Genomic DNA, 12,850 nt, shown 5'->3' with positions numbered 1-12,850 from the left:
TGAGCAGTTCCCACCCCTGCAAGCCGGAGGGACCTCCCTGGGACACCAGAGCAAGGTTACCCTGGCCTCTGAAGGCTTGCGAGGCTCCGGGCGCCCTCCGGGTCCCTAGCCGGCATCCCCAAGCATTTCCGGAGGCCTCCTGGTCTCCCTGGCACTTACACTAAATCCTTCGCGCATGACAGTGGACCTCGTGGGTGTCTGACCCCTAGGCGTGGGTCCGTCTAGAAGCCCCCAAACCCCACGCCTATTTCTAAGACCCGCTCAGTAACTGATGGGTCACCACCGCGTTTCCGGCATTCTCCCTTGGGGTCCTGTGTGTTCGTTCACAGGACGTGCGTGGACGGCTGAATGTTTATTTATTTTTGGGCTGAATGTTTTTTAAGTGGCCAGACCCGAGCCTGTTCCCACGCTGTGGGAGGGAGGAAGGCTTCACCGCTGGTGAAACGCGGGCGCGGCTGGGAGTCCCGAAGGAGCAGGGAGGGGGGCGGAGGAAGGGGAGTGAGGGGGGCGGTCGGGGCGCAGCGACTGGAAGGGCTGGTGCGGGGAGGGCAGACGGCCCCGGCACCCAGGAGAGGAGCGGTCACAGTGTGTGCACCCCTGCCGCGCGCCAGCCTCTGTAGGGTTTCGAGGGCATGATCGCACGTAACGCGCAGAACCACGGTCTGCAGCCTCCGCCGCTCCACCTTCCAGAGAAGCAGCCGAAAGCTCGCGATGGCCGAATCTCTACTCCCGACCACCCGGGGGCGGCACAGAGGGACAGTCTCCAACCTACCAGCGAGCTCTAGCTCCTCGTACGCGCCCTGGGGCTAGCCGCGTGCCTGTGACCCAGAATTCTTGGGCCTCGAAGAGACCATGAGCTCCGCAGGAGGGAGAGTCCGGCCGGCGCGGCGGAGGCTGTGCGGTTCAACGGACCGGAAGTTCCCGTGAGTCTTTGCCAGGATTCCCCTCCCATCGCTGAGGAGTGGAACGTTCCGACTCCATAAGGGCCTGGGACGCGTGCCCTCTGGTCTTTCCGCTGCCGGTATCGCGAGCGGGGTTGGGTATTTAGTTAGGGCTTGTCAGCGGGCGGCGAGGGCGCTAGAGCTTGTTTAGTTTCTCGACCGATGTTCCCGGGAAGCATAACTGGAGCGCGGCGGGCGGCTGCGCCCAGGCGGGCCTGGGGGCGGGCGCCTTGGCCCTGTGCTCATATCTGGGGACCGAGAATAGAGGAGCGCGTGCATCTTTGTCCGGCAGGGCCGCTGCGATCTGGGGACACCCCCCCCCCCCCCCCCGGGCTCGCGGCCGGGAGTGAGTGACCCCGAGAGGACTGGGTAAGCGGAGCTGCCTGCACCCGAGGGCGCGGGGCGAGGCTCGTAGGGGGGGGTCTCGAGGGAGGCTTGCTCGGCTGTCCTGATGATCCCGTAGGAAGTGCCGTCAGAAGCGATAACTGACGACTTTTACGCTTACCTGATGCAGTCGCTGATACCTGACGCTTTAGGTGCCTGTAACTGCCAGAGTCTGCCCTAAATGCACGTCCTGATCCTTGTTTCAGATAGCGGCCCACTCGGTTTTGCAGACGGGAGTAGGAGGTCTCCTCGAGGTAAGAACCAGTCTCTGTGGACTTAATAATATTAACTTAGCAGTGTCTAAAGTTCTTCCGCCCTTAAATGCACGGATATTGCCTGATGACTTGCCGTTGTCACTTTCATGCATTTGGTATAATTATGCACGGCCTCTTGGCGTGTTTGGGACGGTTTGGTTGCGGCCCCTAGCCTGAAACGAGTTATGTCTAAACCGCGTCTGTGTTCAGAAACACATGCTTTCAGGCAGGTTTAGCCACAGCCTAGGTCCTCGGAGTGGTACTAGGAGTGGTGAGGTGCTTGGCTGCTCTGATGAGATCACTAATAGGAAGTGCCGTCAGAAGCGATAACTGACGATAAAGTTTCCCGACTGACTGCAGTCAAGGCATCCTCACCATTTGGCGGTGCCCAGAAGTTGGGTGGTCTGGACTGTGACCCGTAATTTCTATATTCACCCAGGTTGCCAGTTGGTGAGGCATTGCCAGCACGTGATCACCAGCCACCGAGTATGGGAGCCTGGACCGAGGTGAGTAAACTTTGGATTGTAGTTGAGGAGGCCGAGGTGTTCAGTTGAATCGTGAAATTGCTATTGGACCATATGTTGGTCGTCTGGCTGACCTAGTACCTTGACCTTTGTCATATATGAGAATGATTTTGGTTCGTGTGTGGACCAGATGGCAGAGTGAACCCAGGAGTTCTTTTTTATGTCGTGGCTGTAGAGTCCTGAGCAAACTTTCTGCTCTGAGATGCCCTGAAAATTGAAAGCCTTAGGTGTGTAATGTTTAAAACAAAGTGACTGAATGGAAGTTGAAACATCTAAAGATGGCAGTTATGACTCAGTCCCTATGGACTGTTGAGGGGATGGATGTGCATTTGTATAGTTGTGGCTGTCAGCACAGTGGGAACTGCTTCCAGTTGCCCTTGGTTGTCTGTCCACAGGTGCCTTATTCATCCCTCCAGGGTCTGAGCTCTGAAGAGTGGTGACCAGCAGAGTTTTAGAGCTTGCAGCAATGGCAGGAGCACCCCATCCCAAGACAAGGTAAGACCTGATCTGGACCATGACCATCTGCATGGTAGAATGGATGAGCAGCTAGTTTTGTTAAAATGGTTTTGCAGAAAAGGATATCAATGATGAAATCACCCAAAAGAAGCTGGAATTACCGGCAGATTGTGTAGTGGTGAACCTATGGTTTTCTGAGGATATCTTTATGCTGTGAATGACTATTCTGGGGAGTATAAAGTAAGATTCACTGATACTTAGTTTCCTTGCAGGCTGTGCTGCAGCAGGGGCAGAATTTGGAAGCCGCAAGGACCAGTGGCAGCCATCAACTTGGACTTGGAAAATACAGGCTCCAACGTTTTGTTTCGTGTTGAGTATCAAAGGGGACATTCTTATTGTGAAAGAGCCAAGAAATGGATTTGGCAGCCTTTTTCTAGGACAGTGGAGTCATTAAATTCATAGTTTCATTGAATTGTCCCTTAAGCAAAAGTAGCTTTTTTGTACTTGAAAATATTGTATGCATTTGTTATACTGGGTGAGAGAAACTTCCTGAAATTTGTATCTCCATGCAGTTACCATAGATGTAATAAAAGGATGCTCTTTGGTATTAAGTTCTTAGAAATGTGTATTTTTGAAGAAAAAGTCAAGTCTGATCACTGCTGACAATTATTGTTCCGTCTCTAAGTCGTGTCGATATTAGTGGTCCAGTTAACTCCTTGTAACCTTCCCTTATGGTCAGTTTAAGGTGTTCTCTCCTCTTGAGACTTAGGGCAAAAAATCCCAAAGCATTTAAGGCATCTGTACACAATCCCTGTTCCTCTGGGCTCTGTCCACTGGCATGAGCTTCCTTTCTCTTGAAGCCCCAGTCTGTAAAGGTCTTTGCTCCCTGGCATCAGATTAGAAGCTTCACTAACCCTCTTTACCTGAGGGGCCTTGGTTCACCAACATCATGGGTACCTGGGATAATTTTCTCCAATTCAGCAATCAGCTGGGCTTTTTGATTGGGCCTGAATGGGTAGGCCTTGGGTGTAGGGACAGTGGGGTGGAGACTTGCTTTTTTCCCCCCTCCCAGCTGTGACTGCTCGGAGGCACTTCATCTTTGTGGTCCTGGGGTTTTGGGAATGTGCTCATATTTTGGGGACCCCATGGGACGGAATTTTATGGGAAATGGTCCTTTTGAAAGGAAGCAAGGCTCACTGTGGCCTGTACCCTAGGAACAATCACCCATGGGAAGGTCTGGTAATCTGCAGTGTTTTGAGTGGGTCTTATATTTTCTGCATGCGCTGGTCTGCCCCAGGCTTGCTAGGCAGGCTGCCCTAAATACTGGGGGGTTTAGGGAATAGCTGGTACCCTGGGTAGGCCTTGGGATCACATCACAGGCTGAAAGATGGACCTTGTAGATGGTGGGAAGTTTGTTCCAAGGAGCCCAGGGCTCCACAAAGAGACACCCTTTAGTCCAGATGGGGAGGGGACTCGTGGGGTCTCTAGGAGCCAGTCCCCTACCTTAGCCCTTGACCTGGGGTACAGTTAGCCTCTGGCTGGGGTTTGCTGGCCTGAATATTTGTAATTGAGGATGGGAAAGTCCTGGGTTAGATGGAGGGCCCCTACTACACTCCTTTCCTGGGGGAGAGCTCTCCCGATTCACAGTAGCTCAGGCTTCCAGCACCTCCAACCAGCTGCACCCACAGGTCTAGGGAGGGTAGGGGTGGATTCCTTTTAAGCCAGGGATGACTTCTCAGGCAGACGTGGGTAGAAAGGGGAGATGGAGAGGAGTTACAGTGCTCCTTTCCCAGGTGGTTCCATCCAGCTTCCCGTGGGGGTGGGGGGAGGCGCTGCCCAGGCCCACTGTGGAGCTCCCCCCCAGGAGCCCCAGCCTGCCTCAGCCATCCCATCCCAGGAGGAGTGACTTTGGCCCGCACTCCCCTGTCACGTCTGGGTTGCACCTACAGTTTCCCTGCCCTCCTGGTCTCTCGCGGGGGTTTCAGGGCCCCCTCCGGGATCCTCTGGGCCCAGGGCCTCGTCCTGGGTCTCGTGCCCACTGCCCGGGCCCTCGCCCAGCTCCAGGATGGTAGGCAGGTGGCCCTGCTTGGGGGAGCGCTTGCGTAGGCTGAGCAGGAAGGGCTGGGGCAGCGAGAAGATGTCCACATTGTTGCCCAGGTCGATCCACGTGACGCTGGGGAACTTCCTGGGGTCTCTGAGGGTGTCGGTGAGGTCGCGCAGCAGGGCCCGCGTCAGCCGGTTGCCGTTGAGGGCCAGTGTGGTCAGCCGGGGCAGCGTGCTGAGTGCCGGCAGCAGCTGCAGAACCATGTCATCCGTGAGGCCCGTGAAGCCCAGCTCCACGCTATCCACCTGCTCCCCGCAGCGCTGCAGGTAGCTGGTCACCCGTTCCAGGTCACGGGAGGTCAGCGGGATGCCTGACAGGTCCACCGTGTTGTCCGGAGGGCTCCCGGCCAGGACCGCCTTGAGGCTGAAGGGGAGACGGGACAGCAGGGTTCGAGAGAGAGCGGCAGGCTTTTCTCTGGAGGCTGAGGTGGGTCACCTCCAAGAGCCAGCCTCCACTCAGCCCTGTGACTTCAAGAGGTCAGGGACCCCAGGCCCCTTGCACTGCCCCACCTCTCAACCTGGCTGCCCAGTGGGCAGAGGCTGGGGGACCCCAGGGGAGGCCCCAGTGACTAAGGGTACATTCAGCAGGCAAACGTCTGGGTCTGCCCTGGATTCCTTTCTTCCTACTCATGTGACCTTGACATCCTTAACCTCTGTGCCTCAGTTTTTAAGCTGAAAAATGGAGACAACTGGGTACCACAGGTTGTCATGTGAAATAAGAATGCATTCAGGACAGTGCCCTGTAGAGGAGGTGGCGAATGGGCGAAATAAGATCTTGGGGGCCACCCAAGAGCGAAATAAGATCTTGGGGGCCCCTCCAAGACCACCTTCCAGCCAGAAGGAGGATCCTTAGGGAGAGCTCTCAGGACAGCAGGCAGGGGTTGGGGGTGGGTGCAGGGGCCTGGAGCCTGTGGGGGCTGCTGTCTACCCCCTTCCACTCCCCACCTCCTCCACCCCTTGCTCTTCTGCCCTGCTTCTTGTCTTCTTGCTCTGGACCCAGATCTCCTGGTCTCCAGGTACCCAGGTAAACCCCAAGGCTCCAACCCTGGGAAGGACAGGGAGGTGGAGGGGCCCCAGACCGCAGCTTGGACTTCCTGTTGGCCTTGTAGGAGAAAACCAGGCTGAGGTAAGAACTCAGTAGGAGTTACAGCAGAGGGACCACAGGTGCAAAGGCCCCGAGGCTGGTGGAACTCAGCGTGTCTGAGCCAGCAGGAAAGCCAGCCTGGGGGAAACAGACGTGCACTTGGGGCTGACGGGGAGGCCCTGGCAGGAGTGAGGCTTCTGAATGGAGAGTGGACTGAGCATTCCCATGCCCTGGGGAGACAAGCCCCTGGGTCCCAGCAGAGTTCACAGCCGAGCTTCTCCTTCCTCTGCAACCAGCTCACAAATCTCCTGGCCTTCTGTGTTCCACGGGTCCCGTCCTGCACTCTCCCGACACTTGGCCTCACCTTGGCCCGACTGGAGGCCCCTGTGCCTACTTCTTTCCCCTGGGAGGGGCCCTGAGGAGTCTTCCCCTGGCTTGGGAGTGGGAGCGGTTTCCAGAGGGAAGGGGGACCAGAGCTCTTCTCTGTGCTTCCCCTCCCATCCCATCTGCAGGAGCTGGAGAGGAGCCTGCGCACCAGGTCCCCAGTCATTCTGCCCCGTGATTCATCCAGAGTATGTTCCCCTCCGCTTTCTCCTATGACGCTGTCCTAGCCCTGGTTCTGTATCCCAGAGTCCCCTCTGCCCCCAGGGTGCAGGCGGCCACACAACCCCTGAGCGTCCTCACAGCTGCATGAGCCAGGGACGTGGTGGGGTCCGGGACCCCGGGAGACATCAGGAGGGCTGGTGATGGGTGGGAGGAGTACCCACGGTCAGCCCCCACTGCACAGATCAGGGCCTGGATGCCAGAGCCTCTCAGGGCTCATGCCCACCTGGAATGCCCCCCAACCCCCATCAATCCGTTATCTCCTGCAAGCAGCTCGTGTCCTCTCCCCACTGCCCTGGGAAGGGGTGCTGGACCCCCCCAGGCCCATCCCGACACAGCTGACTGGGAGCTGCCCTTGGAGGAGGAGGCTGGGTGGGGGCGGGACTCACCAGGCCTGGGGCTTCCTCTTCACCAGCCCGCGGTGGCGCCTCCACTGGGAGTGGGGGCTGAGGTGGTACGTCAGCTGCCGGCACAGCTTCTCCATGGCGCCCAGCGCATCGCCCTCCTGCAGACCAACCACAGGTCCCTGAGTCGCTGGAGCAGGTGGGGAGCCAGGCCCCTCCCTCCACCTCCCGGCTCTGCGGGACCAGCATGGCCACCCCGGGCTAGCTCGGTGTGGAGACCTGCTGCACTGGCTCCCGGTGGCTGCCCGGAGCAGGGGGCAGGGGTTGCAGACTGGTGTTAGTTTCTGTGAATTAGTTGCTGTTGTGAATAAACCTGAGATTCTGTAAGAGCCTGATTCCAGGTGATGTGACAGGTGACCCCTTAGCCAGAGTCACCATGGTCCCTGCCACTTCCTGACGCCCAGGGCTGTCCTCACTGGCTTTCCTGACAAATGCCCGCTGGGCCCCTCCCAGGTGCTGGACATTTGCTCTGGACACTGGGAGCAAATGTCCTTGCCCTCGTATTTCACACAGCAAAGAGGACAATGACATCCTTTACCACGTCTCTTCTGCCCACATCAGCAGTGGGAAAATAAAGGAATGAAGGGCCAAGTCTTCCCCAACCCAGTTCATCCCCTTTCGTTTCTTGTCTGGACCACCAGCATTTGAGCTCAAGACCCTGGGTGTTATGGTCTGAACTGTGTCCCCCCAAATTCTTAAACTGAAGTCCTAATCCCCAGCACCTCAGACTGTGGCTGTATTCAGAGAAAGGGCCTTGAAAGAGTACTTAAGATAAAATGAGTTCATTGAGACAGGCCCTAATCCTATATGACTGGTGTCCTCATGAGCAGAGACCAGAACACAGCCGTGTACAGAGGAGAAACCATGTGAGCACACAGGCAGAAGACGGCCGTCCACATGCCAAGGAGGGCAGCTTCAGAAGAGAACAGCCCTGTTAATGTCTTGATCTTGGAGTTCCAGCCTCCAGGTCTGTGAGGAAACACATTTAGTCTGTTTAAGTGGTATTTTTGTCACGGAAGCTCCAGCAAACAAATATGCTAGGTTAGAGGATGCAGAGGGCAGATTTCAGAGACTCCTGCTCCGTCCAAGGGAAATCAGTTCAACAGAGAGTCTCCGGCCTGAGAGACTGAGTGGTCCACAGCCTGTGTGCTCACCAGACGGTCCAGGGCCAAGGACCAAGGCCACGAAGTGCCAGGTGTGGACGCACACCCACTTGCAGATGGCAGCGCGATGTGGTGGGTCAAGCACTACAGAGGCCAGTGCCCACCAGGGCACCTGACACAAGGCGGGTACTTGGCGAAGACCAGCGTGATTATGACCATTGTCACCATCACTCTGCTGGTAAGAGGCAGCACACAGCTCTCCCCCCTCATCTGCTGTTGGGCTTTCCGAGGTTTTCATTACTCGTGGGCAACCTTGGCCTGAACATATTAAGTGGAAAATCCCCGAAATAACTCATAAGTTTAAGACTGCACTGTCCTGAGTAGCGTGATGAACTGTCATGTTGCCCCGTTCCATTCTGTTGGGGACATAAATCATTCCTTTGTGAGGTGTAACCCACACTGTATATATTACCTACATCGTTAGGACAGAGAACACAGTTTTATACAGTTTGGTACCATCTGTTTCAGGCATCCCCTGAAGTTCTTGGAGTGTTTCCAGGTGGCACTAGTGGAAAAGAATCTGCCTGCAATGCAGGAGACTGTAAGAGACTCAGGTTGGAGCCGTGGGTTGGGAAGATCCCCTGGAGGAGGGCATGGTTACCCTCTCCAGTTTTCTTGCCTAGAGAATCCCAGGACAGAGGAGCCTGGAGGGCTACAGTCCATACAGTTGCAGAGTTGGACACACTGAAGCGACTTAGCACACATATATGAAGGTCCTGGAACATATTCCCTGAGGATAGTGTGGGATCTACTGTATTGAGTAGTTAAGAATATAGACTTGATCCAAACTGTGTGGATCCAAATCCTTGCATTGTCACCTCCTGTGTGACCTTGGGCAAATCACTTGACCTCTCTGTGCCTCTGATCCTCGTCTGTAAAGGGTTAAGCAGGATGGGGCAGCAACCAGCTCACACGGGGCCATATGGAGTTGCAGGGGCCTATGGGGCCTCCAGCTGGGGGATGTGACTGGATTTATGGGCTGGGGGTGAGAACAGGTCTGGCCTGGACACAATCGTCAGCATCTGATTAAACCCCTGGCCAAGGAATGAGCAGAACAGACAGGGGGATCAATCAAATATCAAAGGGGCAGAGGGAGAGCCCAGGGGACGTGAAATGACAGCAAAGGCTCGGCCAGAGAAGCAGGAGGAAGCAGAGCCCTGGGCACCAAGAAGGGGGCTGGTGGGCTTAGACACCCCACTGGAGACTCAAGTGCGGAGGTGCTGGCCAGTACAGGCTCAGGGATGGTGGTCCTGGTGCTGGCCGGGGTGAAGGCCAACTTCTAGGCCAAAGGGAGAAGGGAGGGTGGCACATCTAAGCCAAGGTTCTGCATCTGGGATCCTTTCACAATTATTTATTTATTTGGCTGCTCTGTGTCTTAGTTACAGCATATGGGATTTTCGACTTTTGATGTAGCATGTGGGATCTTTAGTTATAGCATGTGGGATCTAGTTCCTTGATCAGGATCAAACCCAGGCCCCCTGCATTGGGAGCACGGAGTCTTAGCCACTGGATCACGGGGGAAGTTCCCTTTCCCTAGGACCCTTGCATACCAGGGTCACCCAGAGCTTTAGAGAACACAGCTGCCTGGGCCATCCCCAGTGATGGGTGGACACTGGGACTTTTAACACCTCCTCCCTACCTCAGCCGAGATTCCCCTGTGCTGCCAGGTGGACCAGTGGGGTGGGATGAGGTAGTCTGCCCAGTATCACCCCCAGGACCACCCGGGCTATTCCAAAACTGAGAAGCGAGCTCCTAGCCCTAATCTTAACCTCTGACCACTTCTCAGGGGTTCCAAATTGGGAGCCACAGACTGTCCCTCAAACTTCTCGGCCAGAAGGAAGAAACAGAAAGTTCAGTTCTGTCGCTCAGTGTTGTCTGACTCTTTGCAACGCCATGGACTGCAGCATGCCAGGCTGCCCTGACCATCACCAACTCCCGGAGCTTGCTCACATTCATGTCCATTGAATCGGTGATGCCATCCAATCATCTCATCCTCTGTTGTCCCCTTCTCCTCCTGCCTTCAATCCTTCCTAACATCAGGGGCTTTTTCAATGAATCAATTCTTCTCATCAGGTGGCCAAAGTATTGGAGTTTCAGCTTCAGCATCAGTCCCTCCAATGAATATTCAGTACTGATTTCCTTTAGGATTGACTGGTTTGATCTCCTTCTAGTCGAAGGAACTCTCAAGAGTCTTCTCCAACACCACAGTTCAAAAGCACCAATTTTTCGGCGCTCAGCTTTCTTTATAGCCCAACTCTCACATCCATACATGACCACTAGAAAAACCGTAGCTTTGACTAGACCGACCTTTGTCCGCAAAGAAAGAAAAAGAGGGGGGCAAAGCAGCCGCCGCAGTGCGCCGGTATCGCCACCAGGGGACAGCCACGCACAGAGCGAGGTCCCCAAGCTGGGCCTGTGCTCTTGTTTACTAAACAGGGACCGAAGATGTGTTCAATTTGCAGGGGGCCTGAAGCCAAACGTGAGCTTGCATTGTCAGGGGTGAGAGCGCCTCCGCTTGTCTGAACTAAGATTCAGTGACTTATATTATCTACTAGACACTGGGTACTGCCTCTGGCTTCGCCTACGTCCCAATCCTGTAATCACAGTCATCGCATGAGATGGGTGCCCCTGTAATCCCGCTTGACAAACATGGAAATAAGAAGTCGAGGGGACGGCAGGCCAGGCGACGTGAAGGCTGGCATCAGGATGCAAACCCCGCAATCGCTCTGAGGCTCTGCCCTCAGGTGATGAATCTTTCTCCAAAGTGAGTTCAAGGTGCTTCTATCCTTTGCAACTAGTAAAGCCCCAAGCAAGCTCACTTAAGTTTTCCCACTCCAGGTCTCTGCCTGCAGGAACAGCTAAGCAGGACTGGCCCAGCGGTGGAGGAGGAGGAAGGAAGGCGGGAGGCAAGGAAGAAGGAGGATGCTGGCCCTTCTCTTACTCTGAAAGCCGTGAGGCCCAGCAGCCCCTCTGTGGGACCAGACCACACTCCCAAGCTACTGCTGACTGGTTCAGAAGGGGGCATTGGAATCCTGACTTTAGACAAGACTCCTGGAGGCTGAACCCTGACAACCCTGAGACATGGGGAGGGGGTTGGGGAGGGGGCAGGAGCAGAGGTGGGGGCAGGTGTCTGTGCTGGTTGGGGTCCCAGAGCCTCTTTCCAGCTTGGCTGCCGCTGGGCCCCATGAGCCCCCTCAGTATAGGAAGGATAAGCCCTCTTCCTGGCTTGAGGCAACCCACATGGGCTTCTGTTACTTGCAACAGAGTCTTAACCCACAGCAGAGGTGCCAAGGCAGGTTGTGGAATCTGCTCTCTACGCTTTCCTCCCACCCATGGAAAAGGAAGGAGGGGGAGGGGTGTGGCACAAGTTGGGGTGACTGGGCACCTGCCCAGTGCTGCTGACCAGAGGCCCCAGAGAAGACCCTGCTTGAGGGGTTCACTGACCTGTCAGGGGAGAGGCCCACTGCAGACCTGCAGGCAACTCCGGGAGGGGTCAGGCCCCTTCTGATGCCATCTACTGTCTTCACCCCTGACCCCAGGATAACAAGCAGAGCCTTTCACCATTCTGCACCCGAGGCTTCTTCATTCATTCATCAAACACGGCTGCCCTGCCTACTGTGTGACGGATGCTGCTCCAGACACTGAGACTGTGCTGGGCTTTCTGTCTACGCCTCCCCCCATCCACTCTCTGTTCTCTGTGCTGGACAGGCAGAGCTCTTACGGACAGACTGCATCACTGGTCCTCTTGCTCCTGACTGCCAGTGTGATCAGCTAATGGGAGGGAGGTCAGAGGGCAGGAGAGAAAGGCCAGAGATTAACTCTTTTTGTTCCTGCCCTGCTTCACTTAGCCTCCAAGATAGCCCCACAGATGCCAGACTCCTGGGTGTGTACAGCCTCCTTCCACCCGTGTCAGGGCTGATCGGGTGATCCACTATGGCAGTGATGGCATGTGACATCTGAAGCTGGCTCAGAAGACACTGTGCTTCTCCCTTGCTCTTGGGCATCACCCGCTCTGGGATAAGCCAGCTACCCTGACGTGAGGGAGCTTAAGCAGTGGACGGGCCGCAGGCAGAAAGCTGAGGCCTCCCACCATTAGCCATGGGGGTGTGCCATCCTGTCAGTCCCCTTCCAGCCTCCGCCAGTGTCCCGAGCCCCCAGCTAGACCCCGAGCTGCCGCTGTTCCTGAATCCCCCACCTACAGAGATGGTAAAACGATGCTAGTGCGTTGTTTTTAAGCCACCACGTTTTAGGGTGATTTGTTATGCAGCAACAGAAAACACAATAAAGTATTAAAAAAGAAACAAAGAAAGAAAAAAAGGAAGATACAGGGCAGTTTTGGGAGAGGCGTTCTCCTCCCGACTTGGGTGATACAGCTCTGCCCACAGCCCTTCCTCAGTAACGACTTCCTGCTGCTGGTCTCCGGTGTCCCAGCGGCCCAGTTCCATTCCCTTCTTCCTGCCCACAACCCTGGAAATAGTCCCTTATTGTGGCTATTCAGTCACTAAGTCAAGTCCACCTCTTTGCGACCCAATGGACTGCAGCACGCCAGGCTTCCCTGTCCTTCACCATCTCCCGGAGCTTGCTCAAACTCATGTCCATCGGGTCAATGATGCCATCCAACCATCTCATCCTCTAACGCATAGTGGAATGTGTCACCTGCTTGTGCCAGGAGCAGGATGACTGTGAACAGGTGGACGTCCTCTCTTGCCCCTCTGGAGTTTATATTCTAGTGGGCAGAGCAGACACTAGGCCAACAAACATGTCAGCAAGATAATTTCAGAGGACAGTGAGTGGAATGAGAAAATAAATGGGGCTGATCACAGAGCTACTGAAGGCAGGCTGGGCAAAGAAGGCCTCTGAGAGGCAGTGCTTAGGCTGAGTCTGAAAGGAGGAGAGGAGAGCGGGGGCAGCAGAGTCCCGAAGGTTGGAGAGAA

The 12,850-nt window shown here is 55.6% G+C and overlaps 1 protein-coding gene, 1 long non-coding RNA gene and 3 other non-coding genes across 6 annotated transcripts in view; 4 read left to right on the top strand and 1 right to left on the bottom strand.

Annotated features, from left to right (window-relative positions):
• Positions 1–831: 831 nt before the first annotated feature.
• Positions 832–3,170, top strand: LOC139039083 (uncharacterized). Of its 2 annotated transcripts, none has more exons than XR_011492248.1 (5): positions 832–923; positions 1,532–1,579; positions 2,019–2,085; positions 2,499–2,598; positions 2,832–3,170. It is a non-coding gene; the product is annotated as an uncharacterized lncRNA (long non-coding RNA). The 2 variants fall into 2 exon arrangements; XR_011492247.1 differs by lacking the exon at positions 832–923 and adding an exon at positions 1,216–1,310.
• Positions 1,386–1,452, top strand: LOC139039290 (small nucleolar RNA SNORD49). The gene has a single exon (XR_011492609.1). It is a non-coding gene; the product is annotated as a small nucleolar RNA SNORD49 (small nucleolar RNA).
• On the top strand, positions 1,865–1,935 carry LOC139039289 (small nucleolar RNA SNORD49). The gene has a single exon (XR_011492608.1). It is a non-coding gene; the product is annotated as a small nucleolar RNA SNORD49 (small nucleolar RNA).
• On the top strand, positions 2,686–2,759 carry LOC139039312 (small nucleolar RNA SNORD65). Its single transcript, XR_011492629.1, has one exon. It is a non-coding gene; the product is annotated as a small nucleolar RNA SNORD65 (small nucleolar RNA).
• LRRC75A (leucine rich repeat containing 75A) overlaps positions 3,160–12,850 on the bottom strand; it is a 33,923-nt gene continuing 24,232 nt past the window's right edge. Inside the window, exons 3-4 of the mRNA XM_020892269.2 lie at positions 6,739–6,854; positions 3,160–5,026 (exon numbers count right to left, since the gene is read on the bottom strand). Coding sequence (XP_020747928.2) covers positions 4,486–5,026; positions 6,739–6,854 — 657 coding nt within the window. The 3' untranslated portion in view covers positions 3,160–4,485. The remainder of the gene's footprint in view (positions 5,027–6,738; positions 6,855–12,850) is intronic.

The sequence above is a fragment of the Odocoileus virginianus genome, chromosome 17, assembly GCF_023699985.2.
Source record: "Odocoileus virginianus isolate 20LAN1187 ecotype Illinois chromosome 17, Ovbor_1.2, whole genome shotgun sequence".
Classification (NCBI taxonomy): Eukaryota; Metazoa; Chordata; class Mammalia; order Artiodactyla; family Cervidae; genus Odocoileus; species Odocoileus virginianus.
Note: the sequence above shows the minus strand (reverse complement) of the source record. Positions and strands in the feature narration are given on the sequence as shown.